The sequence below is a fragment of the Cygnus atratus genome, unplaced genomic scaffold (genome assembly GCF_013377495.2).
Source record: "Cygnus atratus isolate AKBS03 ecotype Queensland, Australia unplaced genomic scaffold, CAtr_DNAZoo_HiC_assembly HiC_scaffold_56, whole genome shotgun sequence".
NCBI classification, from domain to species: domain Eukaryota; kingdom Metazoa; phylum Chordata; class Aves; order Anseriformes; family Anatidae; genus Cygnus; species Cygnus atratus.
Genome location: NW_026110172.1, coordinates 89,275 through 112,965, shown reverse-complemented (window position 1 = coordinate 112,965; position 23,691 = coordinate 89,275). Strand labels below are relative to the sequence as shown.

The following is a 23,691-nucleotide window of genomic DNA, read 5'->3' as shown; positions in this document are numbered from 1 at the left end:
CTGCCGGCCCGCGCCGAGGCTGCCCGGCTCCCGCACAGGGTGCCGCCTGCCCGGCACGGGGCGGGCGGGACCGGGGCTGCCGCTGCGCTCGGCGCGGCCCCGCTGCACCGGGGAGCGGCGGCCCGGGACGGGGGGAGCGGGACGGGGCCCGGCCGGGACGGGCTGCGGGAGCCGCGGGGGGGGGACGCCGGGCCGGTCCTGCGGGGCGGGGCGGGGCCTCCCGGGGCGGGGCCTCCCCGGGCGGGGCCCGCCCCGCCCCGCCCCGCCCCGCCCCGCCCGGCGCCACGCAGCACGGCCGCGCCTAGCAACGGGCCGCGCGGCCATTGGCGGCCAGGGGGCGGGGCGGGGAGGGCACTGCGCGGCGCTGATTGGCGGCTGTGGCGGGGCCACGTGACGGCGGCGGTCACCTGACGCTCGCCCGAGGCAGGCCCCAAGGTGGCGGCGGCGCGCGCAGGTGAGCGGCGGCTGGGCCGGAACCGGGACCGGAACCGGAAGCGGACCCGGACCCGGACCGGGTCGGGGCGCTCGGTTCTGTGCGGTCAGGGCCCGGCCCGGCGGTCACGCCCCTGGCCCGCTGCGGCCCGGTGACCCCCGCCCGGTGACCCCGTCCCGTCCCGTCCCGTCTCTCGGAGCCTGGCGCTGCCCGGTCCCCGCCGCCCCCCACCTCGCAGCCCGGGGCCGCCCCGGGCCCCCGGCCCAGGCCCCTCCGCCGGCCCCTCGCGTTCCCGGTCCCGGTCCCCGAGCCCTGCCCCGAGCCCTCCCGCCCGGCCCCTCGCGTCCTGCCGGGGCCGGCACCGGGCTCAGCCCCAGGCCGGGCCCCTCCGCCCGCCCCTCGCAGCAGCAGCCCCGGCGTCGCCCCGCCATGGCCGGCTGCGGGGCCCCGGGCTCCCCGTCGCAGCGGCACGGCCCCGGCTCGGTGCCGGAGGACGAGGAGGAGGAGGAGGACGACCCGGCCCTGGGCTGCGACGGCGACCTGGAGGTGAACCCGTACGACGGGCTGCCCTTCTCCTCCCGCTACTACGAGCTGCTGCGGCAGCGCCGGGAGCTGCCCGTGTGGACCGCCAAGTACAGCTTCATGGAGCACCTGGAGGGCGGCGGCGGCATCGTCCTCGTGTCCGGGCCCCCGGGCACCGGCAAGAGCACCCAGGTGAGCGGGAGGCCGGGCCGGGGCCGCTGCGGTGCTGGGCTCCCTGCTCAGCACCGTCCCTCCCGCTCGGAGCGGCGGCGGTGCCACGTCCTGCACTGGGGCGGCCGCCTTCCCGCAGGTCCCGCGTGCGTGGTGAATGTGCCGCAGCCCCGGGGCGGGCTGGCTCCGCTCGCTGCCCTTGGCCACGGTACCAGGGAGCCATGTGGCCTCAGCGTGCCCCTGGCAGGGTGGTGCTGGGATGCGCTGGGACAGGCACGTGGGCGCTGGGCAAAGCCTCGGTACGAGCTGGGGAGGTGCTGCTGTGTGAGCTGGGAGCGGCCGCGCTCAGGGGAGAGCATCGGGGCCCTTCCCGGGGCCGGGGGCAGTCAGGCTGGGTGATGGCAGGCACGAGGTGCCGGGATCTGGGCTCCTGGCCCAGCCCGCAAACCTGCGCAGCTCATCCCAGCCCAGAGCCTTTGGCACGGCTCCCAGGGGCGTCGTCACTCGGACTTTGACCAGGGCGGGATCGCCTGGGAGCTGCAGGGGTAACCCTGGGCCTCCCCGGGGCCAGACGCAGTTTGGACCGAAGCTCAGCAGCTCCCGGTCCCTGGGTTTATCAGGGAGTTGGCAGCGGGGCTCGGAGCTGTTGCCCAAACCGCTTCCCTGGGGTGTGACTGCGTGGCGGCAGTCGGCCTGGGGTTCAGCCCGAAGGGCGGCCTGCCAGGAGCCCGCTTCAGGGAACGGGGACCCTGAGCACGGCTCGTGCGGGGCTGGGCTGCCCTCAGCCTGAGGCCGCTGTGCCCTGAGCAGAGGAGATACAACTTGATCCGCGTGGAGCATCTGATCCTGCGCCTTGGTGCAATGACAGCCTGCAGACGCGATGTTCCCGCGCAAAGAGGGAAGGGCTGGTGCTCGGGCCAGCTCCCGCGGCTGCTCCCGTGGCTGTCTGTGCAGCCGCCCCTGCCCCCCTTGCTGGCTGCGAGGAGGCAGGAGGGAGCGTGGGGCTGTGCGCGGCGGCGCGGCCGCTCCCGTGGGGCTGACGGCGCCTGGTCCTGCCGAGCTGCGAGCAGGGTGCTGAGGGTGGCTCTGGGGGCAGGTCCCCGCCTCTCTGTGACCCCCGGGCCATGGCAGCACCTGCCTGTGGGCGCTGTGCGGCGCAGGGCAGACGAGCGAGGTGGGCTCGCGTGCTGCTGGCAGGTGAATGGCAAGCCTCTGAGCTTGCCGTGCCAGGCCTCTGGCTGCAGGAGAGGAGTAAGGGGCAGCTCCCCTAACTCAGGCACAGGTACGGCGGTTTGCCGGGGGCGTGCTCCTCAGTGCCAAGCCCTGGGCATGGCAGGACTGGAGCTGAGACAGGCGATGGGGAGCAATCGGAGGAGGAACGGCTGCTCCCCAAGGGAGGGACCGAGCAGCCAAGGCTTGGGTGCGGGTAACACATTACCTCTGCTGAGGTTTTCAGCGTGGCGAGATAGAGGTGGGAGCTGTCCGCGTCCTTAACACAAGGGCCAGGGCCGTGGGGCTTTGCGATCAGGCAGGAAGCTCTGGGCACGGGGCGGTGAGGCCGAGGGGCTCGCTGCTGTGGTGCAGGCGGGTACTGGGGACAGAGCGCCCGTGAGAGCTGTGGGTGCCCCTGCACCTGGGTGCCCCGGTACAGGAGGTCCTTTGGGCATCAGCGCTGCCGTGGGGAGGGCTCGGGGGGCGCTGCTCGGGGCGGGGATGGAGCGTCCCCACGCCCAGGGCCCTGCTGCCAGGCCCCCGACCGGCGCCACCCCTCGCAGGTCCCGCAGTGGTGCGCGGAGTACGCCCTCTCCCTGCAGTTCGCGCACGGCCTGGTGGCCTGCACCCAGCCCCACAGCCTGGCCGCCCTCAGCCTCTCGCTGCGCGTGGCCGATGAGATGGACCTGAACCTGGGCCACGAGGTCGGCTACTGCGTCCCCCACGAGGACTGCTGCACCACCGAGACCATCCTGAGGTGCGGGGCCGGGGCTCTGGGCTGCCCGGTGCTGGCAGCGCCGGTCACGCCGCGCTCTAATCCTGCTCAGCTCCCCGGCTGTGGCGTAATCTCGTAATCCCTGCTGGCCTCGTTAGGGGAGCAGGGCAGGGGGAGCGCCTCCCCCCGGGTCGGGGCTGCTGCCGCTGGGTGGGCGAGGTGCTCCCGTGGGGGGGGCCGTGGGGGCACATCCAGGGGCGCCCCGCAGCCGCGCCCTGCTCGGGGCTGGGGCACGCCCACGGGTACCACTCGGGGCACGCAGGTACTGCTCGGACGAGATGCTGCTGCGGGAGATGACGTCGGACCCGCTGCTGCGGCAGTACGGGGTGGTGGTGCTGGACGAGGCGCAGGAGCGCACGGTGCCCACGGACGTGCTGCTGGGGCTGCTGAAGGACGTCCTGCGCCAGCGCCTGGAGCTGAAGGTGGTGGTGGTCACCTCGCCGGCCGCGGAGGAGCAGCTGCGCGCCTTCTGCGGGGACCCCCCCGTGGTGCGGGTGCCGGGGCCGGGGCCGCTGCCGCAGGTGCTCTACAGGGACCCCCCGGCCCGCGGCCGCGTCGCCGCAGCCTGCCAGGCCGTGCTGGACATCCACCGGCGGCAGGAGCCCGGCCACGTCCTGCTCTTCCTGGCCAGCGAGCAGGTGGGGCTGTGGCGCCTCGGGCGTTCGGGGCAGCACCGCACCGCTGCTGCGGGAGACGTGGGCGCGGGGGGAAGGGGGAGGTGGGGAGGGGGCTGTCTGCTGTGCCTGGGGAAGCCCCAGGAGAGGTGCGGGGCGTCCCCTGGGCTGGGGCGCCTCGGCTATGGGTGCGGTGGGTTCTCGGGGCCTTCCCCCAGGGCAGCCAGGCGGGCGCAGGGCTGTGCTGGGGATGTGCTGCTGCTCTGGGCATCGCTGGAGCGTCACTCGTGTCCCTGTCCTTCGCAGGAGATTGCCGAGTGCTGCAGGGCCATCCAGACCGAAGCCATGGCGCTGAACCCGGGGCTGGGCCCGCTGCTGGTCCTGCCCCTGCACCCCGGCGTCGGACGCGCAGCACAGAAGGTGTACGAGGCGCTGGAGGAGGGCGGCCGGGAGCGGCGGGTGGTCGTCACCCACTGGCTCGGGGACTCCTCCTTCTCTCTGGGGAGCGTGCGCTTTGTCATCGACACGGGGCTGGAGCTGCGCAGCGTGAGTGTGGCGGCCTGGGCTGCGGGGACAGGGAGCCTGGCTCTGCCCTGGGGCGAGCCGGCAGCACGGCAAGTGGGAGTCCGGGCTTGGGGTTGGCTGCTCGCCCTGGCCCTGCTGCGTCATGCCCCCTGTGTGCGGGGGGCACAGCCCAGTCTCCGCACCGGTGGGGCAGGGGGAGCCTTGGCGAGGGTAGGGGCTCATCTGCGGGTTCCTTCCCGTGACCCTGCAGGTCTACAACCCCCGGATCCGAGCAGAGTCCCAGGTGCTGCGGCCCATCAGCAGGAGCCAGGCGGAGTCGCGCATGCAGCGAGCTGCCGGCAGCCCCCAGGGTGTGTGTGGGGGGTGCCCCGTGCGCCTCCGGCGGGAGGCGGCGTCTGCCCTGTCCCTGCTCACGGCCCCCGTCCCGCAGGTACCTGCCTGCGCCTCTACTCGGAGGCCTTCTTCGAGCAGCGCCTGCCCCCCAGCCCCGCGCCCCACGTCAGCGAGACCAGCCTCAGCCGCCTCGTGCTGCTGCTGAAGCGCCTGGACATCGCTGACATGGGCCAGTGCGACTTCCTCGACCGGCCAGGTAGCGCCAGGGCAGGGGTGTGCTGGGGGTGGCCGTGCAGGAGGAGCTGGAAGCTGGACGTGGCCGTAGCTGTGGCCCAGGCTCCCTCTGGAGAGGGCCTAGAGGGGGTCTGCGGGAGCACGGGGGGTGGCAGGGCTGCCTGGCCCTGCTGGCGCCGGCAGCCGGCTGATGTCCTGCCCCAGCCCCCGAGTCACTGATGCAGGCGCTGGAGGACCTGGACTACCTGGCGGCACTGGATGATGACGGGAACCTGTCGGAGGTGGGGATCATCATGTCGGAGTTCCCCCTGGACCCCCAGCTGGCCAAGGCGCTCATCGCCTCCTGCGAGTTCGACTGCGTGGAGGAGATGGTCAGCCTGGCCGCCATGCTCACAGGTACCCTGCAGGGGCACGGGGCGTGGGGCGGGGGCACGGTGCAGCCCACAGGAGCCGGCACCGGGAGTGTGGTGGTGGCAGCACGTGGTGACCGCCCCTCTGCGCCGTCCCCAGTCCCCCCCTGCTTTGTGCCCCCTTCCACGCGCCTGGAGGAGGCTGTGACCATGCGCCGCCGGGCCCTGCTCCACCCGGACGGAGACCACTTCACCCTCATCAACATCTTCAACGCCTTCCAGCAGCGTAAGTGCTGGGCCAGGAAGTGCCGAAGCACCCGCCGGCATCTCACAGCTCCCTTGCTCCTGGGGCAAGCACGAGAGCTGTGTTCAGGACAGCCCCCGGGCACCTCAGGCTGGCTGCAGGGCAGTCCCAGCCCGGGGCTGGGTTCCCCGTACAGCCCCGTCCCGCTCTCCCCGCAGACAACGCGGACGAGGGCTGGTGCCGCAAGCACGGGGTGAGCGGGGAGGCGCTGCGCCTGGCGGGCATCGTGCGGGCTGAGCTGCTGGAAGTGATGCAGCGCATCGAGCTGCCCGTCTCGCCCCCCGCCTTCGGCACCGACGCCAACGTGCTCAACATCCAGCGAGCGCTCATCTCTGGCTACTTCCTCAAGGTGAGGGGGGGCTGCGAGGGGCTCGCTTGGCTGGGGCCGGGGCAGTGCCAGGCAGCCCCCCTCCCTCCCTCCCTTCACCCTCGCTCCCCAGGTAGCTCAGGACATCGATGGCTCCGGCAACTACGTGATGCTGACGCACAAGCACGTGGCCCACCTGCCCCCCGCATGCTGCTACCTGCTGCAGCAGCCCCCCCAGCGCCTGCCCCCCTGGGTCCTCTACCACGAGTTCACCATCTCGCAGGACAACTGCCTCCGCGTGGTCTCAGAGATCCAGCCCCAGATGTGAGGACCTTGGGGATGGGGAGGGCTGGGTCGTGCCCAGGCTGCGTCCACCCCTGGCTCCGGGGCTGTAGCAACACCCTGGGGCCATGCCTGGCCTGCGCCTCCTGTCCCCAGGGGACAGCTCTTCCCATGCAGGGGGGTGCGAGGCTGCTTCCAGCGAGGTCCCTGGGGGCTGTAGTGCCCCCACCAGCCCCTTGCACGCACCCTGGGGCCACCTGCCCTCCCTGACTCTCCATCCCCGCAGGCTGGTGGAGCTGGCACCCCAGTACTACCTGAGCAACCTGCCGCCCAGCGAGAGCCGTGACCTGCTCATGGAGCTGCGAGAGAAGGTGGTGGCCGCAGAGGATGTCCCTGTGGTGCCCGAGCCCCTGGGGGAGGCGGCCGCCAGGGAGGACGATGAGAACCAGGACGTCTGCGTGCTGCAGTGAGCGGGAGCTGCCGGAGCCACCTCGGCTTGGCTGGGACAGCAGGGGCCAGGGAGCCCCGGGGAGACGGCGCTGCAACGAGGGCTGACCCCATCCTGGGGAGGCGCAGGCTCTCTGCTGCTGCTCTGACAGCTCCGCACCACGGCCGTGCCACAGGACTGGCCTCTGCCTTCGGCCCCAGGGAAAACACACGGGTTTGAGGAGTGCTGGCCCCGTCCCTGGACCAGGACAGTGGTGGGGAGCCTCCCCTAGGTCTGCTGGCCCTGCCCCTCTTCCTCGCCACACGCGGGGGGCAGCCCCTCAGGGGCCGTGGGGCCGCTTGTGGATTTCTCCTGTATAAAGTTTTGTGACCTTTGCTCCTGGCTTTGCGTGGTGTTTGCGCTCCAAGGGGCTGGGGGCAGGGTGGGCCGTCTCCTTTCCTGGAGTCCTGCCTCCCTCGGGGCCGTGGCTCTCACTTCACTCGCCCCTTCCCATGGCACTGACCCCTCACAGCCCAGCCTCCTCTCCCCATCCCGGGGGGATTCTGAGCATGATGCATCCCCCTCTTGCTAACGTGCCTCCAGTTCTGGGTACTGCGCCGCTGCTCCTGGTCCCGTCAAGGGGCAGCCCTGGCCTTTGCGCCGGGTATTCCCCTCTGCGGGTGCGCTCTCTTCTGCAGAAGCAGAGGGGAAGCTGTGGCTGGCGGCGGAGGCGGGCGGCAGGCTGGAATCACGGCCAAGTTCCCTGCTCCCTGGAGGGGGCGATGCGCTGTGGGGAGCTGCTGCCGTCTGCCCCTGCCTCAGGGTCCCCCTTCCTGCCGTGGGGGGCTCTCCCCCAGCACCGCTGCGAGTCACGAGCCTGCCCCGTGCTGCAGCAGCGAGCTCGGGCCGGGGGGCGGGATGGGGGTCCTGGCACCGAGGGGAGGGGGCTGCTCGCCCCCCCACGCCTCTGGCCCACACGCGGGGGTTCTGCTGTTACTGGGAAGGGGCACGGAGGCTCTGTCCTCCACCGCAGCGCCTCGAAGGCTGAGCAGAAAGGTGAAGGCTGGGCCTCCCCGCCACCCACAGCCACGCCGGAGCCTGAACTTCCCCCTTGCTTTCTAGGAACCCCAGAAAGTACGTGAGTGGGAGCGGTGGGTGCAGCTCACGCCCCCCATCCTCCCCAGCCTGGCACCGCAGTGCCCCCAGCACAGGGGGCTGCAGCCACCCCTGCCCGAGGCTGCCGCCTCTTGTTCCATCCCTGCCCCCTGCCCCCCCGCAGCACCCCCATCCCTGTCCCCGTCCCTGCCTTGGTGGCGGTGCCAGGGCACCTCGTTCTGGGCAGGGGGGTGTCCCTGCTCCCGGCTGGAGATGGCAGCGCCTCTCTGGCCTTTGTTCCTTTGTGTCATAGCGGGGCTGCCAGGCACTGGGCTGTGGGGCTGGAGGCTGCTGTCACCTGGCGAGGGGAGCGGGGCAGGGCAGGGGCTGGCTCCTGCCTGAGGGTGGGCTCCTGCCCTGTGGGCCCCTGCCCCACTGCGCCTGCAGCCGGTGCTGTCTGGGGTTGGGGTCAGGGCTGGGGCCGTGCCCCCGCCGTGCTGCACGCCCCCAGGCCCGGCGCTGCCGGAGCTCAGCCGTCCCTTCCCTGCTCTCCCAGGGGCACAGGGCAAGGGTGCTCAGCGCAAACTCCAGCCGGTCCTGAGCTCAGGAGCACCCTGGGGGAGCTGGGAGCATCCAGGGTTCTGGCACCGTCCTGGGGGGCCTCGTACCGCCCCCTCACCCCGCAGCCCCTTGGAGGGGGCCCCCTGGGAGGGGCTGCTCTCGACCTGGCCACACTCCTGGTGCCCATGGGCAGCGCCCATGCCCAGCGAGGCTGGAGACTGAGCGTGGGTACCACTTCTCAGCTCCACCCCGCACAGCTTTCTCCTCTTCTGAGAACTGTGATGCTTCTGTGGTTTGGCTTCACCTTGGGGCAGCCCCACAGGGTCCCGGCTCAGTATATACCCTGCGGCTCACCGGCCCCAGCCCGTGCAGAGCCAGCAGGAGCAGCGCACACCATGGCCAGCAAGGTAAGCACAGCGGGCGTCCCTCGGGGTCTGGGGAGCGCTGGGGAGCACCGGGAGGCAGGGGGCTCCTCCTGCCTGGGGCTGCACTGGGAAGGGCCGGGTGCTGCGCCCACCGCCCGCCCTGTGCGGGGCTTTCCCAGCCACTGCCCCCACGGCTCCGCTCCCCTCCCTCCTGCCCAAACCTGCTGCCACCCTGGCTGAGGCTGCTGTGCCCTCGCCCGCGCTGCCGGCCGCACCCTGGCCCGGCTCCTCTTGTGGGAACGGCTGCCTTCCTGCCCTGGCACGGGGCTGCCTTCTCCCAGCGCTGCCCTTCCCCTCCCAGATGCTGATACTGGTGGGACTGGTGCTGTGCCTCACCCCCGCGGACGCCCTGACTGCCTTTCCCCCAAAGAGTGAGTCCTGCCCTGCCTGGGCACCGTGGGGGGCCTGGGGCCTCAGAGGGGGGTACCCTGGTGTGGGGAGGGCTGTAGGACCCACGGCAGCTGGAGGGACCGGGGGCACCCGTATCCCTCTGGTACAGGGCCGTGTGAGCCCGGGACTGGGGCAGCTCTACAGGCTTGGGGGTATGGGGGGGACAGGGGGTGACAGAGCAGGCTGGGGACCATGGGGAAGGGTGGATCTGGGGGATGGGATGAGGGCGCAGGGGACGGGCTGCCCACAGCACAGACCTGCCTCTGACCCCAGCCTCTGCATCTAATCCCCAGTTGCGGTGGGGAGCCTGAACGAGGACTTGGTGGTGAAATGCAACACTTCAAAGCAGCAAGTGACCTGGACACAGAACGGGGAGCTGGAGCCCATGGCCGAGCTTGTGGCCAAGGGACGGACTCTCACCATCCTCGGCTTGGACCTGCCGGCCACGGGCAACTACAGCTGCTGGGCCGGCGGCGTCCTGCTGGACACCACCTACGTGGTGGTCAGGGACACCGGTACCTGGGGCCGGGGCAAGGGGGGCTGGCACAGCCCTGCGGGTCAGCAGGGCGGGGATGGATGCAGGGAGTGTGGGGGCAGGCGGGGGACCAGGAAACACCAGGCAGGCACGTAGCGTGATGAGGGAGGTTCGTGCCACAGCCTGCAAGGTGGGCGATGCCCTGCGCAGGGCTGCACAGGACCCTTGGGAGCCCAGCCGTGGAGCCAGCCTGCCCGTGCTGCTTGGGGAAGGGGCACCATTCCTCAGCCCCAACCGACCCTAACCATTGTCCCCTGGCCCCACCAGGTGAGGAGGAGGGCAAGGACGTCTCCTGCCAGGCTGACTCCTACCGCGGCTCCTTCCGCTGCTCCTGGACGGGGCCCCGCTCTGCCATCTTCCGTGCCCGGCTCACGCGCAGGTGGGTACCCGGGACCCTGGCCCCAGCCCCGCGGGCGCCCAGCGCTCACGCCTGCCTTGTTCGCAGTAACGGATCCTTCGGGGATTGGGTACCGGTGGCCGGTCGTGGTGGCCAGTTCAACGCCAGCTTCACGGACCCCTCCTTCTGCCCCTTCGCGGAGGAGCTGCACCAACTGCAGCTGCGCCTGGAGGGGATCTCGGACACCTCCTTCTTCAACTTCACCTCCCCCCGCTTCTTCATCCGTGACATTGGTGAGCTCAACCCAGCAACAGCGGAGTGCGGGAGACACCTTCAGGGTGGGGGTCCGGGTGCCGGGGCCTCTTGGGAGGGCTCCAGCCCCAGGCTGGGCAGCGGTGCCCCGCGCTCAGCCCCCGCTGTGCTCTGTGCTGCCCACAGTGCGGCCGGATCCGCCCCAGGAGCTGACCGTGCACCAGCAGAGGGGGCAGCTCCATCTGGCCTGGGCCCCCCCAGCCTCCTGGCCGCTCCCCAGGTCCTACTTTGCTCTTCTGTACCGGCTGCAGTACGAGCTCTCCAATGGCACCCAGGTAACTGCACGGCTGCCCTACGCCCCTTCTGCCTCACGCTGTCCCATGGCCTCGCTACCCTGCGCCTGCCCTGCCCCGCACCCGTGCTCCCCCGCCCCAGCTCGGCCTCCCCCTTGGCACAGGAGTGTCGTGAGGAGCAGTGACTTGCTCAGTGGCACACAGGGGGTGCAGGAAATTGTCACCCGCCCCAGCAGCTGTCACCGCTGCTCCTCTGCCAGCATGGCCCAAGTCTAGGTTGGGAAGTCGGTGACCCCGACCGCTGTGCCCCCAGCTCCGTGCCCTGCACCTTCCCCTGGAAAATGCCTCCCGCAGTGCCTGTGCCACTGCCCCCTCCCCGTGGCTGTGACCTGACTACTCGTTGCAGGTTGAGAAGTTCGTGGAGGGTGCAGAGGAGACGATCGTGCAGGGGCATGTGCGGCGGGTGCGCATCAGCTGCCAGGACCCCTACGCCAAACCCTCCTGGAGCCCCTGGAGCCCCTGGCAGAAGGTGGATGCAGCCCAGCAGCATAGGCCGCGTGCACGCTGAGCCTCTCCCCCAAACCATGGCACCCTAGGGTGCCAAGGGACGCCCAGTCTGGGGCCTCAAGGGGAGCCGTGGCCAAGGCACGGCATCCCCTGGGTGCAGTAGCCAGAGGCGCCCCCCCCACCAACATTTGCTTTCACTTTTGTTATTTTGAAATGGATTTTTATCTCCATAAAAGAGCTGGGCTTGGCTTTGCTAAAGAAAGAAATTGTTTTGTTTTTGTGTGTGTGGTGGGGAGCAGAGGCCTGGGCCCTGTAACAGCCCTGAGCCCAGGAGGGCCAGAACCCAGTGCAGGATGGGGGCACAGCCAGGGCAAGGAGGGACAAGAAGCAGCCGCCAGCACCGGAGGGGCTCAGCTCCCTGGGTCAACGTCCTCCACCACGCGGCTGGGTCCCTGCCATGCCACTCCGCCCAGCATCCCCACAGGGCACCCAGGCGGCGGCTCCAGCTCAGGGCTGCAGCCAGGCGGGAGGGAGCCGGGACCCCACAGCCAGGCAGCCCTCGCAGGATGCAGCCCCAGCACCATGCTCCCACAGACCAGCCCTGGGCATCGTCTCAGCCCCAGGTGGCAGAGCTGGGTGCCCCCAAGCGCAGGGGCCTGCCAGGACGCCGGCCCCATCACCACAGACTGCCCGGCACTGGGTAATGCCACGGGGCCTTTATTGAGGTGCTTCTGCGCAGGCCGGGGCCAGGACCCCAGCCCTGCTGCTGCTCTGGAGAGGCTGGTGAGAGTGGGCGGCCCGGCGGGCACTGCCCTCCTGGGGTGCCGGGGCCTCCTGGGGTGGGGGTCTGGGCAGCCCAGGTGCCCGGGGGTCCCCGGAGTCCGGGGAGTCCCGTGGCGAGGGGGTCCAAAGGACGGGGGTTCCAAGAGTCCGGGGGTCCCACGGCTTGGGAATCCGGGGGTTGTCCCGAGGCACGGGGCAGCGGGAACTGGGGGGACCCCACAGCGCAGCAGTCCGGGGCCTGGGGGTCCGGCGGGGCCCGGCAGTCCGGGGTCCCGCGGCGCGGGGGGCCGGGGGCCGGGGGTCCCGTCACGGCGGGGCCACGGAGCCCAGGCGCAGCTCTTCCCCCTCCAGCATCTCCCTGCAAGAGAGGGGGCCCGGGCTGAGCCCCGCGCCCGCCCGCCCCGCCCGCGCCGCCCGCCCGCCCCGTACCGGTACGCGGCGATCTCCGCGTCCAGCGCCATCCGGAGCCGCAGCAGCGCCGGGTACTCGCGCAGGCACCGCGCCATCTCCTGCTCCGCCTCGCCGATCTCCCGCTCCAGCTCCGCCACCCGCTCCTGCCGTCGGGCCGTCAGCGCCGCCCCGGAGCCCGGAGCCCGGCCCCCGGCCCCCGGCCCCCCCCCGGCCCCGGGCGGCCCGCGGGACCCCCGCCCCAGCCGCCCCCCGGCCCCTGCCCCCGCGGCCCCCCAGCCCCGGCCGCGCCCCCCCCCATCCGGGCCCCGCGCCGCCCCCGAGCCCCGGCTCCCCCCACACCCGAGCGCCGCCCCCGCTCCCCCCGCTAATCCGACCGGCCGGGACCCCCGGCTCCGCCCGCCCCCCGGGCATCGCCCCCCTCCCCGTACCCCGCAGCTCCCCTCCCCTCAGCGCAGCGCCCCCCGGCCCGGCCCCCCCGCACCTGGTACTTGGCGAGCTCCCCGCTGCGCCGGTCGCGCAGCCCCTCCAGCTGCCGGTGCAGAGCCCCCACGGCCCCGCGCAGCGCCTCCACCTCCGCCGCGCGGGCGCGGAGCAGCCGCCGGTACCCGGCCGCCTCGGCGCGGGCACGCAGCACCGCCTCGCCGCCCCGGGAGCGGGGCCGGCAGCGGGGCCCGGGCCAGCGCAGCGCGCAGGCGGCGGAGCCGTCCTCCCCCCCGCCGGGGCCGGCCGCGCTCATCCCGGAGGCTCTGCGGCGGCGCCGCAGCGGCTCCCGCCCCCGCCTCCCGGTACAACGGGGCCGCGTCACGGAGCCGCAGCCGATCCCGCCCCCGGGAAACCGGCACCGGCTGCCCGCCTCCCCCCGGCAGCGCTGCCGGCACCGGCAGGACGCTGACGTCCCGCCCCCCGCCGCGCCCTGCCGGCACCCCTGGTCCCGGAGGGTGTCCCCGTGCGCCCCATCGGGTCCCGGGCAGCACCATGGACAGCGGCAGGGCGGGCGTAGGGCCGGGGTTGGGGTCAAGGTCAAGGGCAGGGGCAGGGGCAGGGGCAGGTCCTCACGACCCGTCAGCAGCCGGGGACCCCATCTGGAGCTGGCCCGGGAGGGGGGGTCCCCGTGTCCCGGCACCACGTTGCCTGAGCTGCGCTCCATCCCGGCCAGGGCTGGAGCTGGAGCAGGGCTGAGGGGCTCAGCCTCTGCGGCCCCCTAACGCAGAGCTGGGGATGGGGTTGAGGTCTGGCAGGTCTGTGCCCTGGTGCTGGCTCTGCCTCAGGAGGGGACAAGTTGTGGGCCAGAAGTTCGCTGGGCCAGGGGTTCTGCAGCAGAGACCCCAGCGGACACCACTGCCTGCACGCACTGGGTCTCACCAGACCAAAGGTTCAGTCCCACACCAGGACCAGGCAGCGTGGGGAGGAGGCAAAGTGCCCCCAGGGAGCAGAGGCTGGAGGGGGCAGCCTCTGAAGGGGCTGCTGCTGCCTGCTCGTACAGGAACCCTGTGTCCATTGTCCAGGACCAGCACTGCAGGAGGCGGTGGGGGCAGCAGCACCGGGAGGTCCTGCCCTGCGTCAGAGAAGCTCCGTCTGGTGGGCTGCTCAGAGGACAGAGGGGCTGGGGCTCTTCGCCAGCCCTGGGACCCCCAGCTGACGAACTCCGACTCGGGTAAGGCAGGTGCTTGTGAGGACGCCATCCACCCCAGCACCTGCTCGCAAGGGCAGCGGCAAGTTTCCAGCACTGGGAATGTGCAAGTCTGGGGGAGGCCACCCGCACCCTGGGCTCTGCCCTCCCCAGGCAGGATGGTGGTGGAGCAGCGGGGGCAGCCCGGCCGGGAGAGCTGCTGACGGGGGGCACCAGGCCCTGGGGAGCTGGGGGGAGCGGGCAGCCCCTGCAGAAAGTCCAGGGTCGGCAGAGGCACGTGGGGAGAGGGGCCCAGTGCACAGGATCCCCCGGAGGCTGTGGGGGCAGGGCTGCCCATGGGTCGTGGTGCTCCAGGCAGGGGTCATCGGGGCTTTGGAGTCCACCTGCCCGGGGCCGCCGCTCACCTGGGGCAGCGGTGGGGCCCGGAGAGGGCCAGTGCCCGGGGGGGTGTGGGCATGGGGAGGGGGCTGCCGCTCAGGGGAGTGCCCGGGAAGCAGCAGCCCCCTCCCTGCCACAGGACAGAGGTGCTGGCTTGCACCCTGCCAGGCTCCTGCTGCCCACAGCCTCCTCCTGACAAGTTCAAGGTCCCCAAGGTGCGCAGGTGGTCCCCCTCTGCCACACAGGGACCTCACACCACGGAGGCCACCCCCGAGACGGACGTCACCTTATTGTCCTCGGCCCAGGGCTGCAGGTTCTGCAGGGCGTACAGGGAGGAGTTGTGCATGCAGAGCGGGTCCTGGGGCAGCGGCTGGCTCAGGCTCTTCTGGAAGGCCTCCTGCTGCAGGTGCAGCATCAAGCGGTTGGCCTGCTGGCGCTCCGCCTCACGCTCCTCCGCCGTCTGCCTCCTGCAGCACACAGAGCCCGTCTGGCACTGCCACGCGGCCTCTGACCCACCGGGCGTAGGGACAGGCACCGCCGGTCCCGCTCCAGCCCAGCCCTCCCCGGGGCTCAGTGGCAGGATCCGGCCGCCCAAAGGATGCAGCCGGGCGGCGCTGCCTGGGGGGCTGCAGGTGGCTACCCCTGGGCCCAGCCCCGTTACCTCCACTTGGTGCGGCGGTTCTGGAACCAGGTTTTGACCTGGGCGTCCGTCATCTTGAGGGCCTTGGCTAGAGTGGCACGCTCGGCTGAGGCCAGGTACTTCTGGCGGTGGAAGCGCTTCTCCAGCTCACAGATCTGCACCCGGCTGAAGGAGGTGCGCGGCTTCTTCCGCTTGGGCGGCGTGCGGTTCTGGTAGGGGTGCCCGATGCGCCGGGTCGCCGCGAAGGGCGACAGCGCGGCTGCGGGCAGAGGGGGGGTTGAGCAGCCACGCCGGGGCAGGTGGAGCCCAAGCAGAGCGCCGGCCCTCGCTGCTGCTGTGGGCAGAGACCGCGGCTGAGCCGCTGCTGAGGGGCACGGCAGGAACGGGCTCAGCCCTGGGGCAGCGACAGAGCCCGACCCCGATGCTTGAGTGGGTGAGGGGAAGGGGAGCTCCATGGGAGCTGCAGAGAGGAGACGAGGATGGAGACATCCTGCTCCTGCAGACTGGGGACGCACGCAGCAGCACAGAACGTGGTGCATGGGCTCGTGCTCGGTTCCTGCCACAGTTCCAACTGCTCTCTGAGCCCCATGAGTGGCACCCGGTGGCTGGGACACCTCCAGCCTCACCAGGCAGCAGGGCAGGCCCAGTCCCAGGCTCGGTGCAGGGCTGGCAAGGCTCCCTGTGCCAAGCACTGAGCTGGGCCACAGCCCCAGAGGAGCCACCACAGACCTGCCAGGGCCTCCCACCCCTCCTGGCGGAGCGGATGGGACCCCAGAGGCCATCAGGAGGCAGCTGATGTCTCCCCCCATACACCAGCAGTGTCAGGGCTGGCTGCCCACCAGCTGCCTGGGAGCCGGGGAGGGGCTGTCACCCCCCCCATGGACACAGGGACAGAGCCACGGGGAGCGTCAGGGCAGCAAAGGCGCCAGCAGGAAGGTCAGAGCCAGCCCGTGCACATGCGTCCCACTGCCGAGCTACAGCCCCAGGGCACCACAGCCCTCGCCAGCACTACGCCGCATGGGCAGGGCTGCACGTGGCTGGGCCCATGGGGCTGCTGTGGGGCCGCAATGGGGCTCCAACACCCCATGCTTGCTGGGAGTGGGACAGACCCGGCCAAGCCCACCGCGGCTGGGAGCCAGGCTGCCCGCCGGCGGGGGCGGAAGCGCCTGACGCAGGTGGAGCCGTGCAGGCGGGGGGCTGGACGCCCCCGCACCCCCTCCCCACGCGGGGCGGCCCCTCGCTGGGAACAGATGCTGACAGCCCCGAGACCACCCCAAGGCCGCGGCGCTGAGTGATGGCCACGGCTGGGAGACCCCGTGCCGGGGAGGGGCCGCCCCGTCCACCCGCTGCTGGCGCCAGGCAGGAGACGGGGACGTCACCCACTGCTCCTGCATGGGGACGGTGCTTCGTCACCGCGGGCCCCCGCGTGGGCCAGGAGGCGAACCCGGCTCTACTGGTGCCCGGGCTCGGCCCTCCGTGGCCCCGAGCCCCCCGCCCCACAGGGTGCAGAGCCCCGGCCCCTCACGGCCCTGGCCTCGTCCACCACCCTCGTCCCTGCACGGAGCCGCGCGCTGCGGACGTGGCAGCGCCGCCATCTTGGGAAGGAGCCGAGCTGAGCCGAGCCGAGCCGAGCCGAGCCAGGCCAGCACTGCCCAGCACCACGCTCGCCCCACAGGCAGCACCCGCTCCCAGCACCCCAGGCACTGGCAACCCACAGCCTCTGCACTGGGGTGCAGCGCCCAGTCCCTCGCCCGGCACCCTGCAGGCACTCCAGCCACAGCATCGGTGCCCAGCACATGGCCCCATCGGCAGCAATGGCCCCCACTGGCCTCCAGACCCCCACATCACCCCCACCCGCCCCAGCCTCCCACCAGCACCCCAGCATGCAGCACCCCGGCACCCTATGGCCCCACAGCCGCCTCCATACACACGCAGATGGGTCTCTGCATCCTGCACAGCTCAGTCCCCATCCCCACACGGCCCACAGCCCAGCCCCACAACCACCCCACAGCGTGGGCCCCCTGCCCCGCAGCAGCCCCGTACAGTGTCTGCTCCCTGCACGGCCCCGTTACCACATGCAGGCGGGTGTTGTTGCGCTCCCCACACACACCCCGGGTCCTCGCTCCCCGTCCCCGCACGCACCCGTGGTCTGCACCCCGCACCGCCCCAGCCCTGTGCTTCTCCAGCAGCCGCCGCCCTCCCGGTGGGACCGGGCCGGTGCCGGTGCCGCAGCCCCGGGGACGGGACCGGCCGGCGCCGCGGAGCCCGAGCCCGCGGGCAGAGCAAGGCGGGACCTCTGGGGTCGCCGCACGGAGGGGGGCCCGGGCCCCTGCCCGCAGCTGCCGGGAAGCCGGCTCCGGCCCCCGCCGCGCACCGGGAACCGAAGAGGGGCAGCGGTGGAGCGGCCGGTGGCAGCGCCATCCCGGAGCCGCCGTTTGCCGGCCTCGACGGCGGCCGCTTCCCGGTGCGTGGGGCCGCAGCGGGAGGGGGGAATCGGCGAGAGCCCGGCCCCGGGCACGGCAGCGCTCGGCGGAGCGGGGCGCGGAGACCGCGGCGGCGAGGCGCGGGCGGGGGCCTCCGGAGCGCCGGGGAGGGAGCCCCGCGCCCCGGTAGCGACCCGCCCCGCGAGCCAGCTCGGGCGCGACGGAGCCCGGGCCGGCCGGAGCCCCGGGCGCCGGTCAGCCGCGCGCCCCGCCGCGCCGTCGGAGCCGCCGGGAGCCGTCGGAGCGGAGGGGAGCGGCCGGGAGCCGTCCCGGCGGCGCTCACCTGAGAGCCGGTCCTTGGCGATGCGCCGCGTCGTCTCCATCCAGGGGAAGGTGAGCCCCGAGAGCCCGGGCACCGGCGGCGGCGCGGCGGGCGGCGCGGCGGGCGCGGGCCGGTGCGCCGGGACGCGGATGACCCCGGCGGGCGGCGCGGCGGGCGCGGGGGTCACGTTCACGCTCACGTTCATGCTCATGTTGAGGTTGTAGGAGCCGAGCGAGCAGGCGGGGCCGTAGCCGCCGCCGTACAGCCCGTAGTCGGGCTCTCCCGCCGCCCGGGCCGGCCCCGCGCCGCCGCCCGGGGGCTCGGGGCCGCTGAGGATCTGGTCGATGCCGAAGCTGATGGGCTCGTGGGGCGGGGGGGCCGGGCCGCCGCCCTCCCGCGCCAGCGCCGCCGCCTCCATGGCCCCGCCGCGCTCAGAGCCGGCGGGGCGCGGGCATCGCGGGGGCCGCCTAGGCGCGGGGGGCGGCCGCGGGCGGCCGGGCGCGGGCGCGGGGGCGGGGGCGGCTGGCACCGGGCGCCCGCTGCGGCAGGGGCAGGGGCAGGGGCTGGGGCATGGCCGGCGGCGGCTGCGGGCGGCCGCGGGCTGCGGTGCGCGGCGCGGCGCGGCGGGGCCCCCCGGCAGCACGCGCTTTTCTGCCCCGCTCCATCTGGACCTGCCAAAATCCCGGCCGCCCGCCCGCTGATTGGCGGCCGCGCCCCGTGATTGACAGCCCGCGCCCCCGGGGGCGGGGGCTCGCGCATCCCGGGGCCACGCCCCGGCACCGGCGCCCCCCGGCCCCCCCCTCCCCGCCTCGGCACCGGGCCCCCGCCCGGCCCGGCCCGGCCCGGCCCGGCCCGCCGTCCGCCGGGACGGCCCCAGGACCCCCGGTGGCGCGGCGCGGGCAGCGCGGCCCCCGGAGCGGCTCCGCCGCGTCCCCGCTCCTGCCGGTCGGGTCCGTCGGGCCCCGAGCGCACGGGGCTCCGCCCGGCCCCCGGACACCGGCCGGGCCCGGCGACACCGCCGCGCTCCAGCCCGAGAAACGCCGCGGCGGCGGCGGCGGAGGCGCGTCCCGGGTCCCTGCCGCCGGGCGTTCCCTGGGTCGGAGCAACGGAACGGCGGCCCGGGGCCCACCGGAGCCGCCGCCGCGACACCGGACAGCGCCGCGGCGCCTCTCCGCGGCCCGGCGCAGCCCCGGCGCTGCCCGCAGCTCCCGCGGCCGGCCGGGACCGGGACCGTCGGGGCGCCGGGCGCTCAGAACCGGGGCCGCGGCTCGCCCGCCCGAGCCGTGCCCGGGGCCGCGCCGTGCTGCCGAGCGGACGCCGCTGCGCGTCCCGGGGCGCACGGAGCGGGCCCCGGCCTCGGTGCCGTCATGCGGCCGCGCGGGGCCGCTCCCTCGTCCCAGGGCGCTCCGGGGCGCAGCGGCTTCGTCCCCCCGCACCCGCCGCTGCCAGGGCGGACCGGCCGCGGTCCCACCGAGCCCACCGATCACGGAGCAAACGGACCCCGCGCCCCGGCACCCTCCCTTCTCGGGCCACGGACACTTCCGCTGCTCCCGGTGCTGGCTGACCCTGGCTACGACAGACCCGCCGTTCCCGACAGCACGCGTCCCGCTTCCCACGGACCCGCCGCTCGCGGTAGCACCGACCCCGGCCCTTCCCGCCCCGCCGCCGTTCCCGGGGCACGCCCGTACCTGGCTCGGAGGAGCGGGGCCGGGTGGCCCGGGCCGGGCAGCGCCGCGGAGCCGCCCGGGCGCGAGGTGCGACGGCGCCGGTCGGGGCGGGCTCGGCCGCCACCCGCAGACCGGTCCCGCTCCCCTGCCGGTGCCGCTCCGGCGGGCCCCGCGGCTCGCCCCGGGCGGTAACGGGCAGCGCAGAGATCACGGGCAGGGCCGCGGGGCCTCCCGACGACTATCGCGACAGCCGCGCCGTGGGTGGCGGGGCCGGGACGTGGGTGGCGGGCCCGGTGGTTCCGCGCCGCGGCTGCTGGGACGGGGTGCCGGGCTCCCCGGCGGGCCCCGGTTCAGGGCGAGGGCGGCGGGTCACGTCCCCGGGGCAGGGGCCGGCGGGGGAGGGCGGCCGCCCGGCCACCCTGGCGCCACCGGTCTGGGGCAAATGACATTACCAGGGCCTGCGCCTGTAAATCACGGCAGCACCGGGAGCTGCAGCTGCTGCGTCCCGGGGGCACGGCCCGGCCCGGGGGCACTGGTGGACCCGGGGCTCCACACACACCTTGGGCACCGGGCAGACCCGTGCTCGGCGGGACCCGCTGCGGTGTGGGGAGACCGGCCCTGCCGTGGCAGCGCCTCAGGGCCTGGGGTCATGGCACGGGTGCTGTGCTGGGTGCACGCTCTCCCAGCCGTGGGAGGTGGGGACGCACACCTTCCACACACACCCCAGCAGGGCCCAGCTGCCTGCACACACACGTGCACACACCCTGCAGCACAGCACAGCCACACAATGCACACAGACGCTGCGCGGCATGGGTGCACGCCTGCACACACATATATGTGCGCACACAGAGCCCCCATGCTCAGCCTCACGTGTGCACCCCCAGCACTGCACAGCCATGTGCGTGCACACGCACACCCCGCGGCACAGCCTCACACACGCACATTGACCCACCTGCATGGCATTGGGGCACCCACACACGCGTGCAGAGCACGGTGTGGCGATGCACACCTACACCCCATGGGGGCTCACCAGAGCTGCGCCCAGCCCTGCTGTGCGCACACAAACACGCGCCCCGTGCAGGGCCCCCAGCCGCTGTGCCTGCACAATGCGCACGCCATTTGCACACGTCCTGGCCAGGCCCGTGCCGGGCACACGCTGTCCCACATAAAATAACCCTGCAGCTGCCCTTGTGCGTGCACAGGCAGGAGGAGCTGGCCCTGCTGTGCCCGATCACTTTGCTGTCCCCATGTTCCCAAGCAAGCCCTGTGCCACCGGTTTGGGTCCATGCATCAACGCAGGGCAGGGGGACGCTGCACACCGGTCTGCAGCACTGGAGCTACCCTCCTGGTGCCCTGCCAGGCTGAGTCTCCCCCAGCGTGTCTTGCTCTTCGCCCAGCAGATGCTGGGGACTCTTGGCCGGTGCCGCCTTTTCCAGAGCACGGCCAACCTCCAGCCCCCCAGCTCCAGCAGCAGCCCCAGGCGCTGGGCGGCTGCGGGCACAGTGGGCAGGGAGCAGCCCCTCAGGCCGGAGCTGGCACTGGCCCAGGCGCAAGCGGCGCCTGCCCGGGCGCGGGGCGGGTGGAGGGGAGGAAATGCCTTGTGCTGGGGGAGGGACCAGGCGGCAGCAGGTTAATTAAACCTAGAGCAGGAGGCAGATGTTTGGAAGTGCCCAGGGGCTGGAATGCTGCATGGTCCCGGGAGATGGATTGGGGGGCAGGTGACAGGGCCTGGGGCGGGCAGGGGCTCCCGCGGCGCCTGCCTGCGTCACGGGCACCTCCGCCCTGTGCCGGCGGGGGTCCTCTGGTTGGCAGCCCCAGGGTCCTGGCAGGGGTCTCGCCGTGATGTGTGCCCTGACCCCGGCACAGGCCCCTGCTCAGGGCGAGAGCTGGCGCTTGGGTGCTCGCTTTGGAGAGATGTGAGGTCTTGGGGGGGCTGGGGCTGGTTCCCGCTTCTGGAGCAGAGACCCCTCCCCAGCTCCCATGGCACCATGGCTGGGGCTGCTCCAGGGTAGGGGGGCTCGCAGGGGAGGCTGAGCCCTCGTCAGCAGTGTGCTCAGCAAGCCCAGTAGCTCGAGGTGCAGGTCACCCATCCAGGGACCATTGTCATCTGCCAGTGCTGCTGGCCCTGTCTGCACCAAGTGGCCCTTGTGCTGCCAGCGTGAAGCCAGAGGCGTTGTCCCTGTCCCAGGTGCCCCATGGCTCTGCCCAGAGCCTGAGCACTGTGTGCACAGCAAAGCTTGGGCGAGGGACCCCCCCCCCATATGCACCTGCAATGGGAGGGGGCTGAGAATATCCCAGTGCACCCATACAAAACTGCTTCTCATTTCTCAGGCACGGCCCACACCCCCACGGTCCCCAGTGGGTGCCCCCACTCCTGCTGCAGCAGGGCTGGATGTGGGGTTCCCTGCGGGGCACAGCAGATGTGTCCCCAGGCCAGCACACTGCATGAACTGGCACCTGCATGGCACAGGCAGGAGGGGGACAAGGCAGAGGGGGCACTCGCCTGGCTTGGGGTAGGAAATCAGCCGTCAGCCTCAATGCTCTGCCTGACCCTGCTCAGCACCAGACCCTGCTGCTGCCAGAGCTGCACAAGGGCTGCACACCCGAGCACCCCAGCATCCCAGCACCCCGTTGCCCCCCCCTCCCCAGTGGCTACACCCAGCCCTTGGCACAGCCGACCTGGCAGGCAGGGGATGGACACACCAGTCCTGGCACCTGCCCTGTGGCCCCGTGCAGCGATGTGGTCCTGCCCGCTGCACAGCTGTCCCTGCAGCTGTCCTGGGTGCTGCTGCGGCCCCCACAGTGCCTCTGCCGGCAGCCCCTCGCCCCGTCCCCCCGCCTGCCCGTGGGCACCTGCAGCCTGGGGCTGCTGTGGCTCCGTGGCGCCGAGTCCCCGCAGGCCAGCCCCGTGCCTGCGTCCCTGTCCCCTGCAGGGCCTCCTGCCGGGCTCAGGTGTTCCTGCTGGGGGGCAGGAGTTATTAAAATGGGTCCCTGCCTACCCTTCACTGCTGACAGCCCGCTCCCTGCGCGCCGGCCAGCGCGCAGCAATTAAGCGGCGGAGGCCTGGTAGGGCCCCACGTTACCACCGGCGAGATGCTGCCAAGCCGTCCTCTCCCGCCCGCTCCCCCCCTAATCTCATTATCGCTGGACGTCCCCTTCTTCCTCCCGCTTCCCCCCCAAACCCGCTGGCAAACTGTAGGGACAGTCAGCTCCTCTCTGGCTGCTGGGTTAATTCTGGGCTAATTAGATGAAGCCAGCCCAGATTGGATTACTTTAGCCTGCATTTGGTCCTCCAGTCCTTGACTTGCGGCTCCCGGGGGAGCTGCTGGCGCCTCCTGCCTCAATCAGACACTTCTTAACTGCATGAAACACTCCCGGTGCCCCGCACCCGCCGGCCCCGGGCTGGGCGCTGGCACCCGGGGTGGGGTGCAGGGGGTGACGCGGTGGCACGCACGCCTCCCACCCGGCACGCGAGAGGGCTGCGCCGGGCCGGGACGCGGCCGTGGCGGCTCCCGGGCAGCTCGGCCGTGCAGCGAGATGCAGCCCCACCGGACCGGGACCCCCCAGTGCCCGGGCCCCGACAGCCGGAGCCGCCCAGGCTGGACGTCACGGTGGCCGTCGGCACCTACGCAGCGTCCTCGGGGAGGAGCTCGGTGTGACAGGGACGCAGGAGGCTGCAGCGTGGTGGCACCGGCCGAGCTGCCCAGGGTTTGATCCTACCGGGCGGCCCCAGGCTGCAGCCCCGGGATGGGGGGGGGAGAGGCACCTGGTAGGGGGCTCGGGGCAGCCCCTGAGCCCCATCCCTGGGGCTGGGAGAGGGGAGCCTGGGCTGGGGGCAGAATGGGTGCTGCAGCCCCCCCACAACCCCCTGCTGCCCGCCTCCATCAGCTTTATGGGATGGGAGCAGGGACAGAAGGGCTTGGGGAGGGGTGCAGAGCAGGCGTTGCTGCCCATGCAGCACAAACCTTCTGCCACAGTGCCTGAGAGCAAGACCCTGTGTGCCCTGGGGGGGACAGGAGGGACCCGCTGTGACCAGTGGCAATGCTGCAGCTGCTGGGGTCGGTAGCCGAGGCCCTGAGGCTTCCGCAGGGCCAACAGGGCCAGGGCTCAGGGCTGGGCTGGGGGACGTAGAGCAGGGACGTGGGAACGCTGCGGGGGCAGGGAGGCAGCAGGAGGAGGGTGCAGCCCCTGGCCCCCGTTTGGCCACAGGCACCAGGTTGGCTGCTGCACCCTCCCGAGTAGCGGCGGGTCCTGCAGTGCCGCAGGGCTGGTGCTGTGCCCAGCAGCCACGGGCAGCCCTATCCCCACCTCCCCCCGGGGGCTGTGGGGGTCCTGACAGCGGGACCGGGGCTGCGGGTGCCGGGGGGCTCCCGTCCCCACAGGCCGGGGTGCCGAGTGCCTGCAGCCGTGGCTCTTGCTGCCGCGGGGCCGTTGACAGAAGCCGTCGCTCAGAACCTCGTTATCAAAGGCCGAGGGCAGGTAATTGGATTCTGCAAATCCAATCAGGTGCATTAGGCAGGGAGTTCAGTCCATAACCGCCCAGCCCCCGGCCC

General features: G+C 72.8%; 3 protein-coding genes across 4 annotated transcripts; 2 read left to right on the top strand and 1 right to left on the bottom strand.

Moving 5' to 3' along the window:
• The first annotated feature begins 406 nt into the window (after positions 1-406).
• DQX1 (DEAQ-box RNA dependent ATPase 1) lies at positions 407-6,884 on the top strand. 2 transcript variants are annotated; one of them, XM_035571007.2, is made up of 12 exons: positions 407-454; positions 842-1,147; positions 2,902-3,095; positions 3,376-3,751; positions 4,034-4,273; positions 4,503-4,602; positions 4,683-4,841; positions 5,024-5,215; positions 5,330-5,455; positions 5,632-5,822; positions 5,914-6,104; positions 6,349-6,884. In XM_035571007.2, the coding sequence occupies exons 2-12, from the start codon at positions 863-865 to the stop codon at positions 6,530-6,532; spliced, it is 2,238 nt and encodes a 745-aa protein (XP_035426900.1). In that variant the 5' UTR covers positions 407-454; positions 842-862; the 3' UTR covers positions 6,533-6,884. The 2 variants fall into 2 exon arrangements, with proteins under 2 accessions (XP_035426900.1, XP_050572900.1); XM_050716943.1 differs by having other exon boundaries at positions 419-454; positions 839-1,147.
• A 1,656-nt stretch (positions 6,885-8,540) lies between these two features.
• On the top strand, positions 8,541-10,945 carry LOC118260615 (interleukin-12 subunit beta-like). Its single transcript, XM_050716940.1, has 7 exons — positions 8,541-8,552; positions 8,872-8,941; positions 9,254-9,475; positions 9,763-9,874; positions 9,941-10,125; positions 10,271-10,419; positions 10,784-10,945. Exons 1-7 carry the CDS (start codon positions 8,541-8,543, stop codon positions 10,943-10,945), a joined length of 912 nt encoding a protein of 303 aa, XP_050572897.1.
• Positions 10,946-14,336: 3,391 nt separating this feature from the next.
• TLX2 (T cell leukemia homeobox 2) lies at positions 14,337-17,889 on the bottom strand. Its single transcript, XM_035571014.1, has 3 exons — positions 17,493-17,889; positions 14,748-14,985; positions 14,337-14,553 (listed from the first exon to the last, which is right to left on the bottom strand). The coding sequence occupies exons 1-3, from the start codon at positions 17,887-17,889 to the stop codon at positions 14,337-14,339; spliced, it is 852 nt and encodes a 283-aa protein (XP_035426907.1).
• Between the last annotated feature and the right edge of the window lie 5,802 nt (positions 17,890-23,691).

What these genes read in the sequence shown, in the direction of transcription:
- DQX1 (XM_035571007.2), top strand. Translation starts at nt 863, where the DNA reads ATGGCCGGCTGCGGGGCCCCGGGCTCCCCGTCGCAGCGGCACGGCCCC. An exon ending in CGACTTCCTCGACCGGCCAG is followed by an intron (nt 4,842 to 5,023) that starts GTAGCGCCAGGG and finishes GTCCTGCCCCAG; the next exon opens with CCCCCGAGTCACTGATGCAG. An exon ending in CTTCAACGCCTTCCAGCAGC is followed by an intron (nt 5,456 to 5,631) that starts GTAAGTGCTGGG and finishes CTCTCCCCGCAG; the next exon opens with ACAACGCGGACGAGGGCTGG.
- LOC118260615 (XM_050716940.1), top strand. An exon ending in CGTGGTGGTCAGGGACACCG is followed by an intron (nt 9,476 to 9,762) that starts GTACCTGGGGCC and finishes TGGCCCCACCAG; the next exon opens with GTGAGGAGGAGGGCAAGGAC. An exon ending in AGCTCTCCAATGGCACCCAG is followed by an intron (nt 10,420 to 10,783) that starts GTAACTGCACGG and finishes TACTCGTTGCAG; the next exon opens with GTTGAGAAGTTCGTGGAGGG.
- TLX2 (XM_035571014.1), bottom strand. Translation starts at nt 17,889, where the DNA reads ATGGAGGCGGCGGCGCTGGCGCGGGAGGGCGGCGGCCCGGCCCCCCCG. An exon ending in CGCCAAGGACCGGCTCTCAG is followed by an intron (nt 14,986 to 17,492) that starts GTGAGCGCCGCC and finishes CTCTGCCCGCAG; the next exon opens with CCGCGCTGTCGCCCTTCGCG. An exon ending in AACCGCCGCACCAAGTGGAG is followed by an intron (nt 14,554 to 14,747) that starts GTAACGGGGCTG and finishes TGTGTGCTGCAG; the next exon opens with GAGGCAGACGGCGGAGGAGC.